Raw genomic sequence first — 18,216 nt, 5'->3', positions numbered from 1 at the left:
CATTCACTGTTATGTGAGCCCTGCACCTAGTTACATTCACAATCTTTGGTCAAGGCTACAAAACTAGAACATTTCCTCCAACAAACCCTGGGAACCTGCCGTCATATATGTCATTTTCGTGTGTTGTCACAGGTGTTTCCTAACACGTTTCTCAGCCACTTCCTGTAAAATATTTATAGCAGAATGGAGCCATTCAGTGACCACAGATGGTTATGTATGAAGAAAGTCGAAACGTTGGGTGTGAGTCCCAGAGATGACCGTATTTCCGTTTCTTCACTTTCCAAAGAAAAAGCCAAAATATGTTAAGGTAAATAATGTGTCAATAAGGAATTGTAGGAAGCAGAAAAGTTAAAGCGAGACCCCAGGCAAACAGCTCTATTCACAGAGGAAAGATTCTAGTGGGATGTTTTACCCGCCATAGAATTTGTATTTCAATCCATCCAATTTGTACATAACACAGCTCTGTCACACAGCACACCCAGGTCGTTGACACCTTTTACCAGCCTGCTGAATGGGCAGTGAAAGAGCAGCGGAAGAATGATAAAGTCATCTCTTTGCTCACTCTGCTCGGTATTCCTTTAAGAATGACCCCAGGCAGCACATGTGTATGGAGCACAGCTGGTTGGCTCCTCACCCTTCCACCTTTAGTTTTACTTTCCAGAAGTTAAGGTTAATTTATTAAGGTGCGGGGTGACTACAGCAAACCTGGATTTCCTTCTTATCATCGAAGGCCTCTTAACTTTCACCCAATCCCAATCACTTCTATCACTTTCACTTTTACCCAACTCTAAAGGGTCTTAGGATCACATAATAAATTGAGGGCCACCCACCAACCAGACCAATGGAGGACATAGCCAGCAGTGGGTTCCTGTGCAGAACTGATTTGGAGCCGCCCTGCTGGACAGACTTGAAGTCCTTGTTGGCTGGGGATCCAAGGCCGAAGCAGCAGCTCTCTATGCCCATTCCTGCCCCTGAGCCATCTAAAAACTCTAAAAAAAAAAAGAAAAGGGTAACAGAGTAAACCATTTACCGAGTGTCCACCTGCCGTGCCAAGGCTGTCCTTATAGAGGGATTTTAGGAATGCTGAGGATCCCAGAAAGAGATTTTCCCAACTATGTCACATTACTCAGTGAAAATAAGCTTAAGTGCCAACTGAGCAAGATTGGCATCAGTTTTAGAAGCTTCTGGCATCAATCAGAATTCCTTAACAGCTGCAGCTGACCTGCAGCTGACCTGCTTTGCACAGACTTGTATGAAGACATTAAAATCATTTCAAGCAAAGAAAACCCCACTGACCCCGGCCCAGGCTCCTTAAGCAACATTTTATTTTGAAAAACATGGGGTTTACTTGGAATCACTGAGTTATTTTTAAGTTCCAATTTTACAGAAACAATCCTGCTGGGAGGCAGCAAATCCTTATATCATATTGTTTATCTACAGCTTTGTGACCTCTGTTTGCACCTGCTGGACAGGGCCTGTCCGTCCGGCTCCCCTGCTGACTTTACCGTTTCCTCCGGATGTTTTTATATAATCAGAAGGCACCGGCAGAGCCTGGGAAATGATCCCACAGGGGTTACACAGGGAGTGATAATCCTGTAATATAAAGGTATAGGCAGGTGTGGTCAGAGATAATTGCCCCGTAATAATATATAGGAGGTCAGGATTGTGGGAGCCACATAAAGCAGGAAACATTTAATGGTGGGGTTGCAGAATTTCCATCATTTATACTTTCCATCTGTCTCAAAGATCAAACATGGCTCCGGTGCTCTGGAAATCTGAAGCTGCCAACCCCTCCACCAAATGAAAGGGGAAATCCACCTGGCAGAGTCACCAAAAGATGAAAGTTATAGGAACTCCAAAACAACGGGTTCATCTATCAATGGTGACGTTGAATGCAAAAACAAATTTTACTTTTTGTTTGATCCCCAGGTGAGGGAAAAGAGCAGTCACCGCAGTGATATAGTGAGGAGTTTATAACCCCTTTTACCCCCATTCACACATTAAAATGAAAGTTGCACAGATGGCTCAGTGGGTCGGAAGTTTGAATCCCAACCAATACCCCCCTCTATCCCATTAAATAGGCCCATTTGGAATTCCTTCCTCGGAAAAAGTTCAGCACTGACCTAATTGGGGAATTGCTCTGATGATGTTCCCGTCATTAGGAGCTTCGGGGCACCCTGGCAGCAGATCCAGTTGGTGGCACCCAAAGCCATCTATTCCTTTTTCGTGTTTGGTTCTCTTTAACACAACAGTGGCCACATCTCTATATTTCTTCACTGCAGCGTAATATTGTGTAAGGAAAATGAGGACAAAGTGATTACCACAAGAGCACGCGTCTCTGTTAATATTACACTCCAAGGTTGTTTATAATGTTGACCTTTTGCTCATCTTGTGACAATTCTAGATGATACATGGGTGGACACAGATTTATATGATTTCTTTATTTAGCGAGCTTAGGCAGATACAGACACAATAAAGATGTCTGGTGCCTGGGTAGTACCCATCACTGTCACCCCATAGCTGTCCTTGCCCATTTGGCCAAAAGCAATCGGCCTAGAGAAATGGTATTAGAATTTAAAAATTTAGCATCGTTAGCTACAAAACCAAAGATTTCACATTGATTATAAGCTTTCCACCCTTTAATGAGTCACGGGGACCAGATGTCTGCCATGGGTCTCCAGTGGTCTTCAGAATCCAGCCAAGTGCTACAACTCCATTACTCCACCACCCTTCACCATTGCTCTCACCTCTGAACAAAAATACCATCTGATCCCTTTATAGGGCGACCGACAATGAACGAAGAACCCTTGGCTTCTCCATATTGGACTGGTCAGACCCTCCACAACTTCTTCCCTTTATTCTCACAATGGGTCTGATTTATGAAAACTGGAAGATAGACTATCATGGGAGAACCTTTATGATCCAGCAAACCTGGAATAGATTTGGTCCAAGATTGAAAACTTTTAAGAAATCCATTCCAGATTTTCTGAATCAACCAGTCTTCTCCCATGATAGTCTATAATCTCCAGTCTTGGAGAACTTTAATAAATCAGAGCCAATGCGTCCTTCTGTATTTTGGCACAATCTGTGAATCTGTAGTTCGTCCTTCCTAAACCTGGCTTCTCCCATCCTGTCCATCACATCCCCATTCTGTGAGATTTTCCTATTCTTAGTATTCCCTGTTGGCGTTAATTTTTCTGATGTTACTATTTTAGAACGGGGCTCATTGTGTACAATGCATTTCCTTTCTTCGTATAAACAGGTTGCAGTGCCAAAAGTCTGGGGTTTTTTGCTGCTTTAAATACTCTGAACCCAAAATATAAGGAAGATGAAGACATGACATTTTAGTCATTGGGTTTACATCTGCTTAAATTTAAACCTATGTATATGGTGAAATATGGTGGGTATATGGTGACGTATGGTGGGTATAAAGTAAACTATGGTGGGTATAGGGTGAAGTATGGTGGGTATACTGTGAAGTATGATGGGTTTATGATGAAGTATGATGGGTATATGGTGAAGTATGGTGGGTATATTGTGAAGTATGATGGGTATATGATGAAGTATGATGGGTATCTGGTGAAGTATGGTGAATATATGGTGACGGATAGTGGGTATATGGTGACTAATGGTGGGTATAAAGTAAACTATGGTGGGTATAGGGTAAAGTATGGTGAGTATAGGGTGACGTATGGTGGGTATACTGTGAAGTATGATGGGTATATGGTGATGTATGATGGGTATATGGTGAAGTATGATGGGTATCTGGTGAAATATGGTGGGTATAGGGTGAAGTATGGTGAATATATGGTGACAGATAGTATATAGTGGGTATATGGTGAAGTATGATGTGTATTTGGTGAAGTATGGTGGGTATATGGTGATTATGATGGGCATATGGTGAAGTATGGTGGGTATATGGTGACATATGGTGGGTATATGGTGAAGTATGCTGGGTATATGGTGAAGTATGTTGGGTATTTGGTGAAGTATGATGTGGTGAAGTATGGTGGGTATATGGTGATTATGATGGGTATATGGTGAAGTATGATGCGTATTTGGTGAAGTATGGTGGGTATTTGGTGATTATGATGGGCATATGGTGAAGTATGGTGGATATGGTGAAGTATGGTGGGTATAGGTTGAAGTATGGTGAATATATAATGAAGTATGGTGGGTATAGGGTGACGGATAGTGGGTATATGGTGAAGTATGATGGGTATATGGTGAAGTATGATGCATATTAGGTGAAGTATGGTGGGTATATGGTGAAGTATGGTGGGTATATGGTGATTATGATGGGCATATGGTGAAGTATGGTGGGTATATGGTGATTATGATGGGCATATGGTGAAGTAGGGTATATGGTGATTATGATGGGCATATGGTGAAGTATGGTGGGTATATGGTGATTATGATGGGCATATGGTGAAGTATGGTGGGTATATGGTGACGTACGGTGGGTATATGGTGAGGTATGGTGGGTGTATGGTGAAGTATGGTGGGTATAGGTTGAAGTATGATGAATATATAATGAAGTATGGTGGGTATAGGGTGACGGATAGTGGGTATATGGTGAAGTATGATGCGTATTTGGTGAAGTATGGTGGGTATTTGGTGAAGTATAAGGGTTATATGGTGACGTATGGTGGGTATATGGTGATTATGGTGGGTAAATGGTGAAGTATGGTGGGTATATGGTGACATATGATGGGTATATGGTGATTATGATGGGCATATTGTGAAGTATGGTGGGTATTTGGTGAAGGGCAGAGGTAACCGATGGTGAAAACAGAAGTGAAACTCATTCACAGATTTTGTGATATAGACATTCACATTATTCAATCCACACTTGGCCCAGCCCCTACAACTCCCTATTGGCCAGTATTATCACCCTTTATATTAAAGAAAATACCTAATACAAAAACCCAGTGGGGTGGGTTTGACTTGGGCATGAAAAGTAAAGATTTACACATGAACAGTTTTTCCTATGTTTTTTCTAATTATATTCTTCACATCCAACTTCCATGCTGGTCCACGGTTATCTTATTCACCATTCAGACTCCGCTAAGTGGTGAGATTCCTCGTCCCAGCCTCACTTTTCTGTATTTACTGTCTCATATAACCCGTATAGGTCAGGGCTGAGGAACCCTAGCAAGGGCCACATTGTGTCCATGTACAGAGCGTATTATTACCATTCATGGAGTACCTGGAATAAATAAATCCTAGAACACAGAACCCCATTCACAGCACTGACAATGGGACATCAAACAAGAAATACACTGAGAGCTCTTTGTTATTCCAAATAAACAGAAATATATCCGGAGGCCCAATGAGAAGATTTACAATGCTCATGTAACTGAGATACAAAGTAACATTTACTAGAATAATGAGTCAATAGAGGGAAATGTCTTTTTATCATACAAGAAAGATCAGAAGAACATCCCTTGCGTGTTTCAAGCTGGAATAAATGACATTGGATTGATGAGATGAGAGTAATGATGATGACTGATAACTGAATAAATCTGCCTGTGGATTCAGCAATTGTGAGAATGAAAAGTAACAATGTGATTCTCCATAGCAGGTAATACTGTGAATTATCACTTAGTACATTGCAGGTTGGTTGGCTTAAAGTTTAATATGCAATACATTTTATTCTAATTTTAACCTGCTCGCTATTTTATAAATCAGTCATTTATTTTCAGCGCAGATTTTAAAACTCCTTTGCTAAGAAATTAAAAAATTGGCCATTTTCAATGTGTTTGGTGATATTTGTGCTACACGGTGTACACAATTGTATTGGTATGGTCCTGTGCACTCTCCTCTATTTTGGTATTTTGTCAGCTCAGACCTCCAGTTGCCCTCTCGGCTAGTTCTCGGGTTATTATAGTTCATGTAGAATAATGAGTTCCTGGGGAGAAATTACTTTTTACCATATAAAAGGGTCAGAAGAACTTTCCTTGCGTGTATTATTAATAAACAGGATTTATTTAGCGCCAACATATTACGCAGCCCTGTACATTAAATAGGGTTGCAAATGACAGACAGTGACACAGGTGAAGGAGAGGACCATGTCCTGAAGAGCTTACAATCTAGGAGGTGGGGAGTATCACGCTGGAATAAATGACATTGGATTGATGAGATCAATGATCAGATAACTGCCTGTGGATTCTGTCAAGTCAGCAATTGTGAGAATAACGTAACATAGCTACTAGAATAATAGTTTTTGGAGGGAAATGTCTTTTTATCATACAAAAAGGATCAGAAGAACTTCCCTTGCATGTATCAATCTGGAAATATTCACATTGAACAGATCAATGATCAGATAACTGACTGCGGATTCTGTCAAGTCAGCAAGTTTCTGGAGCTGAAGAAGCTGAGATGGGGAGCTACATAGGGAAGGATTCAGAAAGGACATTTCCAGCCAGTGCAAGTGTTAACCTTGACATACATATTTATATATTTGTATTCCCTTTCCCTTTCTGCTGGCCTTGCTCACTTCTCTCTGAATGCTGGAATTGGATTGCTCATCAATCAGCAGTTTTCTCTGCAGATTAGAGGTCAGCGGTTATGTGTTGGCGGTAATTACAGGCTGGCAGCTCTCTGGAGATATAAATATAGCAGCGCCTGTTATGTGGGCACTGGGGATAATTATAGCTCTTCTGTTTCCGGAGAAGAAAAAACTATTCTGAGAAAAGACTTTATCTCACTTTCAATGCCCTTATGTCACGTCTGGTGCCAACTTTCACACAAGGCCACATCCGGGCACCTCCGACATGAATAATGCATTTGTACCCCTTATATAATATAATTAAAGAGAGATCAAAGTGATAAGGGACCGTCTCTGCTCTGGCAGATGGCACTAATCCGCACCTTGGTGGATGCCAAACAAGTAGCTCTTTAAGAGAGGGGTGGAACCGGTAAGTAGGGACTGGCCAGTGGGCATCACTTTGGCACATATAATATACACATGTGTATGGGTGAATGGCTTGGCGGCTCTATGGCCAGCACAAGGGCTCTGGTTCACTATTTGCCAGGATGCCATGGGCATGGAGTTGGTATGTTCTTCCTGTGCTTGTGCATTTTCCATCTACATAACAAAATCATCTTGGGGGGTAACTTTCACCAAACTGGCCTGAAACTATAACAGTGACATTGAATTGTCAGCTCCTCTGACGGATAGTTAGTGAGATGGCTATGGATGCTGTACAACACTACTTAATATGTCAGTGCTATACAAATACATAATAATAATAGCAAAGGGTCAATTTCATTATTCTTTATTGCAGGTAAGTGTTGGTTCCTTTTTTGTCATTGGAGCACAATGGGCCCCCAGGTCCCCATTCTTGTTGTGCTATCAATGAAGCCATGAAGACTATAAAGCCATGTGGAGGGGCACCTTCATACAATGTGGGCATGCAGATGTCACTGAGGAATGTACAACTTTGCACCATATAACCCAATTCAAATAATTTTAAGCAGAAAAGGCTCCATAAAAAGAGTTGCCATGATGTCATTTATCTCTTCATTGAGTCGCATGACTTCGAGGATCATGGCGGTAAAAAGGGAAGGTATTCCAGACATTTTTACCGATGACCTGGTTGGATCCCTCACTGCTATGGGACTGCTATGGCTGCACAATCCGGCTTCTCAATGCACCCCATGGGTGGAGAGGAGCGGAGGACCCGAGGTTGGGCTGACCCATCAAGGGCAGATAGAATAACAACGGCCATTCCTGACCACACTCCTTGAAATGTTTGTACACCCAGCATTAACCATTTATGGCTGCGTTAAATGGCCCGTTAAAATGATAAGCAGAGTTTTATGAACAGCTTGAAGGTTTAAGAAGGTTAAACAATAACTCAACCGAGAATAATAAATACAAATCCAATAAACCCGTTAGGTGAATCTTATCTCATGCTCCATGTGTCGGCCCCAGAGCCCGATCAGATGATTGCACATTCGTGCTCGTCCTGGGTGAAAACCATGTACAGCGTCCCCTGATGGTGGATTGAGCAATGACCATTCAGGAACAACTGTTGTTCGCTTCAATGGAGGAGAGCATAGCGGGGTGCCACTCGCTCGTTCTCCCCCTTCCTTCTCTATAGAACAGAACAGCACTGCGTTCATCATCATTCATTCATCTGACATCTGCAACCAGTTGCACTATTCACCTGTTTTACAGAAGGAACGTGAAGCTCCAAGCGGAGCCCTTTAGACATCCACCAAGCCCCCAGCTCCTGCCCAGGTTGCCCTAAGGGTGGGGTAGTTCTTTTTATAGGGGGTCACATAAGGGTTCCTTTTTTGTGTTTCTCTCTAATTTTCAGAACTGAAACCTATCACTTTTTCAGCAGATTTCCAGTGCCAATCAACCTACGCCCTGTAGTGTGGGCAGCATGGTGGCTCAGTGGTTAGTTCTCCCCGTGTCTGCGTGGGTTTCCTCCCACATTCCAAAAACATGCAGTTAGGTAATTGGCTTCCCACAAAAAATTGACCTTACACTACATTAATGACATATGACTATGGTAGGGACATTAGATTGTGAGCTCCTTTGAGGGACAGCTAGTGACATGACTATGGATTTTGTACAGCGCTGGTGCAGCATTGTTCGGTGCCCTATCACCTGGATTCTATTATGCAGATATTGTTTAAAGGTCGTTTCCACATAAACAAGATGTATCCAGGGCTCCGTCAGCTCAGCTTTTCCAGTTCTAAGAACATTTCACATCGCAGCTAAAGGCATGGAAAAAAGAAGACATGGACTTCATGTGCTCACACTAATTGCCCACACCCAGTGTAATATTCCCTGACTAACCCCAGGGGGAGATTTGGGGGTAACAGGATATGAGGCCAAATCTCCCCCATGGGGACACAGATCACATAGAACATACAAGAAAGTTTTTAACTCTTTCCAAAAAGTATCAAAAAGAACCACAAGCAGGACAAACATCAAACTAATGGAGAGGACAGGAAATGCTCTGCAGGTTAATAATGAGAGTGCGGCAGGCAGTGGAGACATTTGCAATAAATCTGTATCACTGACACACCGATGGAAATGATGAATAATTTGCACGGCTGAGCGATGTCTCGGTATTGAGTCACAGTATTTTTTTATTACCGGTATTTTTTCTTCCATTATTATGTATCGCATACACAGATTTGCTCCCTCTAGTGGCTGCCTCCATATTAGGCAGTTATGAAGGTTCCATGATGAACAGCTGAATAAAACCCCAGATTCACTGAGAGTGTATAGGTCAGACCTGACCCATAGATTCACTCTGTGAGAAAGCACAGGTGGAACATTTACCATTACTTCATGTCTCAGTGCCAACTGTTAAAAGAATTGATATTAATAGGGGATGCAGAGAGAGACAGCCAACTATAAAACCTAACAAATGTTCTAAACTTTTCTTCCTCTGTGCAGAACTAAAAACATTATTATGTCTGGAGATCTTTGAATCAAATTCACATTTATATTGTTTATACTAGATTGTATTTGTCTTGTTATGTTTTTATTGTTTATATGTTTGCCTTATTATGTTATATTGTATTATATTGTATTGAATTTTATTTGCCTTTTGATAATACATTTATATTTTATTTTATTACAATTGCATTGTGATAAGTTATTATATTGCAATATGATACATTGTATTATATTGATGTTGCATTATATTGAATGATATTATCTTAGGTATTATATTGTATTGACTTATAATTCCCTTGTGATATTGTATTATATTATATTATCTTTGTAATAATTATATTTGCATTGTGATAAATCATTATATTGCAATTAATTACATTGTATTATATTATATTGTATTGCATTATATTATATTGAATGATATTATCTTGTTTATCTTAGGTATTATGTTGTATTTCCCCTGTGATATTTTATTGTATTGTACCATATTGTATTATATTATATTGCACTGTATTGTATTATATTTGCCCTTCAATATGATATTTCATTGTATTATTTTATCATTGGATTAAATTGTATTATATGACAAAGCTCAAACTGAAAAGAAGAAATCCTTGAGGGGTCACCCAGGGTTTGCTGATGGCCGTCCCTCCTTTATTGCAGCACTTTGCACACAATAATTCTAAAAAAAGTCACTTGCAACATTGCACTTGCAGAGAAAGAATCCAGGAAATAGATTTCAGACTACCCAGCTGCAGAATTGTTATCAGGACACTATAAAATAAGTGTCCTGATAACAATAATAAGTATTGGGGAATCTGGGGGAGTCACTGGTCGCATGGTGCCCCAGTGGGTGTGATGTGCCCAGTATATCAGGTGTATATCTCCCTGATTATGTGTCACTGTGTGCACTTGTCCTGTATATACCCCAGTCCTAGTCACCTTACTTCTGCACCGATTACTTTGCTGAATGCACACATTATTGGTCTCCCCTCAAGGTTTGCATCTTATTCTCTGTTCCTCCCCAGCTGTGCTGTCAATATGACAGCCGGCCCCCTCTGTGTTTTAGGAGTGCTGTCAGAGTTGCCTGTATGAATGGAGCCTGCAAGCAGATTGCATTCTTCATTCATAATGGAATGTTTATTACAAGAGGGTGATCCCTAAATACTCCGGGTTACCGATAAATAATCAATAAACTATTTGTAACTGTCAAGGATTTCTTTTATATTTTATATTTTACAGCCATTAAAGAGTTAAGAGAAGCTGATGGCTGTAATAGCACAAGCACAAATGGAAGAAAATTGCCCAGCAGGCAACGCTTTGTGAGGTGTAAATCACCCAGCCGCCCCCACAGACCTGCCATATGTGACCCTTCTTTCCAAGCCCCTCTATCCTGCAACAGCCCCCGGGCTCACCTTCCTCTGGTGTAAGCCAATACCAGCACCAACTGTCTCAGTGTGTCATGCTAGAGGAAATCAGAGATCTGTGTCCCCTTTATACCCCCTCTGTGGACCCTAAAGCATCACACGGCATAAAGAGTACCTGTCACCTGCAGAACACATAGCAGGCTTGTGTGAAACTAATACAACATTTGTGCAACACAAAACATGCAACTACCCTATTTGTATTCTACAGATCTGATGCTTGCAGAAAATCTATATTTAGGAGGTGGAGAAACATTTTCAAGCCAAAAACATTCAAAACCTTTGGTAAATTGCCCGGTAGCAAATAGGATAAAGCGATTTGTAGCATTTCATCCAGTCCTTTGGACTTTGTACCTCCAGATAAATTGTGATTCCTCATTCCTGCTCATCCACACATTAGGGGTTCTCCCCAGGGAAGGTGGTAGGATTGTGCAAGCACAACAATTGCCCTGGGCCCCCTAGTGTCAGAATGGCTGCAGTGCAGGCAGCTGGAATTCTGGGTATTTAGGGCCCCTGTGTTAAATTTTCTAGACATTATGATGTCATTAATCCTGGGTCATTAATCCGCATGGATTTGCAGCTGTGGAATTATTTCACATTGCTTGGCTTGCACTATGGCTGCCATGAGCGGAGGACCTTTGGCCTAATTTCTGGGCTCCTGGTCCGGGCTGATAAGATTGCTCAGCATCTGGAATGGCTGATAATGGAAGTGACGCCATTGTTGGGATTTACAGCGACAGCTGATGGCTGAGCAGCACAAACTCCAACCTTCAATGTCAGTGGAAGGGGAATTAATCTTCATATTCATCAAACTCAATAAATTCTAATTGCCGGTATGAAGCTTCACCTCATTATTAGATTAGAGATCTGAAATCACAGGACAGTGTAAACATTGCTCTGTTTATGTTCAGCCTGTATGCAGTCTGCGCTGACTAGCAATACAATATAAGGAGCACCTATTAGTTTGATGCAAAGCCATCAGTGCTGGAACCTTTTTGGGTACTGGGGCAGTCTGGTACCTCTTTGGGTACTGGGGAAGTCTGGTACCTGTTTGAGTACTGGGGGGTCCTGGTATTTTTTTGGGTACTGTGGGAGTCTGGTACCTCTTTGGGTACTGCGGGAGTCCGGTACCTCCTTGGGTACTGCGGGAGTCTGGTACCTATTTGGGTATTAGGGTTCTTTGGTGCCTTTGGGGTATTGGGGGCTTTTGGTACCTTTTTAGTAATTGAGGGTCTTTGGTGCCTCTTCGGCTACTGGGGATATCTGATACCACTTTGGGTACTTGGGGCATCTGATGCTTTTTTAGTTATTGGGGGCCTCTGGTACCTCTTTGGGTACTGAGGGAGTCCAGTACCTGTTTGAGTACTGGGGGAGTCTGGTACCTCTTTGGGTACTGGGGGGTCCTGGTATTTTTTTGGGTACTGCAGGAGTCTGGTACCTCTTTGGGTACTGCGGGAGATTGGTACCTCCTTGGGTACTGCGGGAGTCTGGTACCTCCTTGGGTACTGCGGGAATCCGGTACCTCCTTGGGTACTGCGGGAGTCTGGTACCTCCTTGGGTACTGCGGGAATCCGGTACCTCCTTGGGCACTGCGGGAGTCTGGTACCTCTTTGGGTATTAGGGTTCTTTGGTGCCTTTCGGGTATTGGGGGCTTTTGGTACCTTTTTAGTAATTGAGGGTCTTTGGTGCCTCTTTGGGTACTGGGGATATCTGATACCACTTTGGGTACTTGGGACATCTGATGCTTCTTTAGTTATTGGGGGCCTCTGGTACCTCATTGGGTATTGGGGGATCCTTGGAGATCACCATCACTCACCATTGCTGAGGGTCCCGAGCGACTTATCCATGTGCAGGTCGAACACTCTGATTTCTGACAAGTTGCTGCATTGTTCCACCAACATTCGCACCAGGTGTGAGCCGAGGAACCCACATCCCCCCGTTACCACGTACACCTGGCCTTTCTCCGTCGCCATCTGCAGGTGAAGAAAGAATCGTGTGAGGGACCACAGCAGACATAGAAGGTGACAGGAAACAATCACTTTATATTACATTGGAAAGCAACCAAAGCCAACAAGTATAAAAAGGAGCAAGAGAAGAAGTGGGCTCTCTGCAGCAGTATGTCATTGGCCGATGCTGAGTCAGACCGACCAATGAGAAAATCTCATGATTATTGGTGATTGAAGAAAGCTACATTTGAGTTAGGAAGAGTGATGGACCTCTACTTAAGAGACCTGAAGGACAAAATAAAAGAAACCCCCTACGTATTCATTCTATCATACTCATTTGCCGCTGTCTGCTCAGTTGAATGGAGGAGGATTGCTTATTGTAGTTAGGAAGTGGTTAATATTTCCTGCTGGTTGTCATCATTTCACATCCTGCTTTGAGTCCCTTTCACTGTCACAATAAGGAGAACCTGTAATGTGTGAGGTCTATGTGATATAACTAAAAAATAAATGTACCAAAGATATCAGTAACAGCTCCCCCCCCTTTCCCAGCTGATGGTATGGTCCACTGATGTGCACTTACATCTGTCCAGCCGGAGTCCCTATTGGTTTATTCTGGGGGTTGTCCTCTCCACAGGATTCCTGCCCATAAGAGGAAACTGCAGCACAGGCTTACAGCCATGGGGACGGGCTCTTAGTCAGTCGTGGGAACAGGCTCACAGCCAACAGGATAGGTTCACAGCCATCAGGACAGGCTCACAGCCAGGCCCACAGCCATCGGGACAGGCTCACAATCCTAGGAACATGCTCACAGCCAACAGGACAGGCCCACAGCCATCGGGACAGGCTCACAGGCATTAGGACAGGCTCACTGCGATCGGGACAAGCCTACAGCCATCGGGACAGGCTCACAGTGATCAGGACAGGCTTACAGTTATCTTTGCTGGTGTTCTAACAAATAATTCTACCAGCGGGAGTGTACAATGACATTATCATTAGGAAAGATTCACAGGTGTGTTTGTGTATGAATGCTGCAAGTCATGTTCCGCAGCCTTTCATCTCTCTGTGCAAACCATCCTATCTCCTGAACAGTATATCATACCGACTTTCAAAATATGTGGAACATAAATATATAAACTAGTGAAAATTGGACATTGGGGTTGCTGTTTTAAAAGTGTCTAGAAGCCTGAAGTTAAACATACAAATTATGGACCCCCGGGGCCACTTACATAGCAAGGAGGCCTGAACCCAAAATTTATACCTACCTGTCACAAAACTAGAAATGTCATACTACACTAACCTGTCCCCTTCCCTACTATGAACCCCAATTTCTCTGGAACGGGAAGATATACAAAACCAAAAATGTAGGTGAAAGTGGGGGATACCTGTGACTAACACCCCGTAAAATTTCATCGCTAAGGCAGTGTCAGAACATAAGGAACTCCGCCCATCAAAAAAATCTACCGTTACACATTGCTGGAGGCTTCTAGCGACTGAACCCAAATTTCTCACAGTTGGCTCACAGTCCACATGGCAGTATACAGCAGAGCCGCAGGGGACCTGGTAACCTCACTGACGTGGCAGCCGGTTATTATTTTCCATATTTTTTCATGTTTTCTATTCCTTAGGTACAATAACGCCCTGAATTATGGGTACTGGTAGGAACGCTGCCCATTTGTATCTTATCACAATGCTGACAATACGGCACTGGGCGCAGAGCAGTCGAGCAGCTCAAAGGTCACGCAGGTTCCAGTAAGACTTTTATTTTAAAGGGGTAACCACAAGCCCGGATATGAACATGGAATTGTCAGGAGTGTCACCGGCCATGACCCCCACAAAAATAGTTCTGTGGGCAGATTCCTGTTATCCCACAAGGAGATTACCCCGCTGGAGGTAAGGCCGATTATTCACTCACGGAGAGGAGAAGCTCAAAGTTCGGCAATTAGCGTCATGCGGTCACCATGGAGGTGTCTGGTGATTGGCTTCAGGACTGGAAAATATTGACCAATTATCTGTGGAAGATAAATGCCTGCAAATCCATATTATCTGCAGCTTTAATAAAACAATCCCTGGTGATCCTGCCATGAAGATCTTTGCTCAAGCACTTCCTTTAAAAGGGTGACAACACATCCCTATCTCCCAGTTGTACAGTCCCTCCTTGTCCTCCAATGGTGACTACACAAAGCTTTTTTTACACACGTCACACCGGTTGTCACCATCACTGGGAAATGCAATGCAGCCGTTTATAAGGTGCAGGAAGAGGCTGCAGGACATGTAACAAAAAGTGAAACCACATTGAATTAGAGGTTTCAATTTAAACCGTTTCCGTTGCATATTGCCCCACCCGGCATCCTCGGTGCCAGTGAATGGCAGCCAATAGGTTATTTATCCAGGGGTGGAGGAGCCCCGGTGACATCTCCAGGCAGACATTCAACACCACCGCAGCTGCCATAGAGACAGAAAAATGCGAGGTGTTTGCACAGCTGATGGGGGGCCAACCCCTGCACCACCCCACCAACGTGTATTCTTTCTTAAAGGGCAATCATCTGTGAGATGGGGCAAAGCCAAAGTTGGGATCCCAATACTATCATCCAATCTGCCTTTTATCTTAAAATGGTGCACCCTGGGGTAATAATTCCACCCAGCAACTCAGGACAGGGATGGTGGGGGTCCCTTTTAATGTGCACACCATTAAACATTAGCCCCTTCTCCCCCCAGTTCTGCTCCCTATGGTTCAGGGACTTTGTTGGCGCCTCCCCTCTTGGTTATGGGTTGGGGGCACTTTATAAGATCGGTGACACCTGTTGTGACAATGCCAGCTGCTACAGAGATACCCCAGGGTAGGGAGGAGCATCACAATTCTCCTATGGGGCCCCACTGATCATTGTTCTCCCCCATCATCTCTGAACATCGTCCCATTAACAATCAGCTTCAAGATTCTGATTTGCACCTGAAACTGCCCAAATTATTTGACCAAGTGGGCATCTATCTTGGACTGGCATTGCTCGCCATTTTTCTCCACATTGGATGAATCAATTTGCTGATTTTTCCCTTCGGAATCTCTGGGAGATTTCAGTTTGTAGCTGCAGCCCTCATATGTCACATTCACCCCTTTAATCTGGCTAAGTGAGGACGTTGCCTTAGGACGGTGTCCTTGGAAAGGCGGTGGAGTGAATGCTTGGCACAGCATAAACAACAATTAAACATTCATCCCCGGTGAAATGTCCCACGACAAACCCCCCTAAAGTGCCAGAGTCAGATGATCTGAGAGTTTCGAAATCACAGATGCAAACCCTTATTTTGTCAACACCCGTCCTTTTAATGGTGCAGCCTATGCCCCCCACAGACTTTTAGAAGATTGGTCCGGGGGGGGTGTTAAGCCTGATATCCATAGAAGTCTGCCAGTCCCATTAGTGCCCATGTGCGAGAAGCTGGCACAAGACCAGCGTAGAGATTGCCTCCAGTGGGTACATTTAACAGCAGAGAATAATGATGGCATTAGATTCATAGGGGCACCCAGGTAAGCTATTACCCATGTAGGGGATGTGCCAGGATCCCTACCAAGTAATGATACCTATACATCAGGCAGCAATATTTTCACCAGATGGGGGGGGAAATGTTGGGGGTTCTGCCAAATGTGCCCACCTAGAAGGATGGGGTAGATAAGCAACTTGGTGTGTTAGAGTTGGGTTTGGGGTAGGTAGCTCGTGGAAGGGGTTAGGGTAGGGCAGCTGGTAGGAAGGGGTAAGCTTTGGCATCAAGGTGAGACACCAGTAAAAGGAGGGGTGGGGGTAAGTTAGGCAACTTGAGAGGTTAATGGTATGTTCGAGGTAGGTTAGCTTGTGGTTGGTCACCAGATTGCAAGGGGTTAGGCTCCGGGTAGGAAGGGGTAAGGATTGAAGGACTGGGCTGCTGGTAGGAAGGGGTAAGCTTTGGCATCAAGGTGAGACACCAGTAAAAGGGGGGGGGGGTAAGGTAGGCAACTTGAGGGGTTGATGTTAGGTTCAGAATAGGTTTGCTCGTGGTTGGGTACCAGATTGCAAGGGGCTAGGGTTGGGCAGCTGGTAGGAAAGTGGTGAGCCTTGGCATCATGGTAAGACATCAGGAAAAGGGGTGTTTGGGTAAGGTAACCCACCAGAAAAGGGTAAGGGGGGGGGGCAACTTGAATGTTTAATGCCAGGTTCAGGGTAGATTGGCTCTTGGTTGGACACAAGATCAGAAGGGGTTAGGGTTAGGCAAAGGTAAGCTTTGGCATTAAGGTGAGACATTAGGAAAAGGGGGGGTTGGGGATTAAGGTTAGGCAGAAGAAAAGAGGGGTAAGTATGAGTGGCAGGATGAGGGGTTAGATGGTAAAGTTAGGTAGAGGGGGTTATAGGTTTGGGTTTGGCAGGGGAAAGAGCCGGTTAGGGGTAATATTGAGCTTCACAAGGTGAAGGGTTAAAGTTTTGCAGCAGTATGAGGGGAAAAGGGAAAGTTAGGCATTAGGTGGTGGTTAGTTGGAGTTGGGCAGGAGATGAGGGTAGATGGTGAAGTCATGTCAGACTGTTGGGGGGTATCAAGATTTTGATTCCTGGTACTGTGTACCCCACAGTGAAATATTTGCCCCCCATGGTGCAGAAGTCTCCGGCCGTTGTGCCATCATCAGGAAAGCTTTCCATAATCTGACATTTCCCCCCATCAATGAGGGCTGATATGAACCCATGAGCAGCAGATTGGCCCCCTGTAGACCACAGTGACCCCCCTATCAGTTGGCACAAAGCGTGACGTTGGCACCCAGCTGATATTACAATCCGGTGACCCCCACTGACACTGATAGCAGTACGTACTGACACAGATCACTTACCTCCAGCCTGCAGAACACTTCAATGTGACAGGATCAGCTGGGTGCATCGTACACAGCAGAGGAGGGGAGGAGGAGGAAGGGGAGGAGAATCCCTGCCAGCCAATACTCGCAATGTCCCTGCAGAAAATATTCACTGCGGGTGAATCCATCGCTGTGAACTTGTGATGAATGCTTGGTGAATGTCAGATTCACTGCTTTATAAATAAACCTCTTGAAGTGTAGGGGAAGTCGGACAATTAAATTATTTTGGTTGTGTAAATACAATAAATGTTTTTTGATACATTAGATTGTGAGCTCCTTTGAGGGACAGCTAGTCACATGACTATTGCCTTTGTACAGCGCTTAATAATATGTCGGCGCTATATAAATACTGTGTAATAATACCTGTAGGCTAAGTGTATAAAATACCCTTTGATCCTGCCAGAAATCAAACTACTAAGAGTTACCCACACATAGCACCGCTTGGTTCTCCTCTATGGACTACAGAAAACCCAATGGCAATGAGATAGGGTTGCTCTGTAGCCTTCTTGTTCTACGGTGACAACGCAACTCCTACATTCATACATCACATTGAGTGTT

At 43.7% G+C, this 18,216-nt stretch overlaps 1 protein-coding gene across 1 annotated transcript in view; it reads right to left on the bottom strand.

Moving 5' to 3' along the window:
• The window catches only part of HSD3B7 (hydroxy-delta-5-steroid dehydrogenase, 3 beta- and steroid delta-isomerase 7), a 27,085-nt gene extending 9,323 nt beyond the window's left edge, over positions 1 to 17,762 (bottom strand). Inside the window, exons 1-2 of the mRNA XM_072417146.1 lie at positions 17,638 to 17,762; positions 12,668 to 12,824 (exon numbers count right to left, since the gene is read on the bottom strand). Of these exons, the coding sequence (XP_072273247.1) occupies positions 12,668 to 12,824 (157 nt within the window). The 5' untranslated portion in view covers positions 17,638 to 17,762. The remainder of the gene's footprint in view (positions 1 to 12,667; positions 12,825 to 17,637) is intronic.
• Positions 17,763 to 18,216: the final 454 nt, after the last annotated feature.

This window comes from Pyxicephalus adspersus, chromosome 7 (genome assembly GCF_032062135.1).
Source record: "Pyxicephalus adspersus chromosome 7, UCB_Pads_2.0, whole genome shotgun sequence".
In the NCBI taxonomy this organism is placed as follows: domain Eukaryota; kingdom Metazoa; phylum Chordata; class Amphibia; order Anura; family Pyxicephalidae; genus Pyxicephalus; species Pyxicephalus adspersus.
Note: the sequence above shows the minus strand (reverse complement) of the source record. Positions and strands in the feature narration are given on the sequence as shown.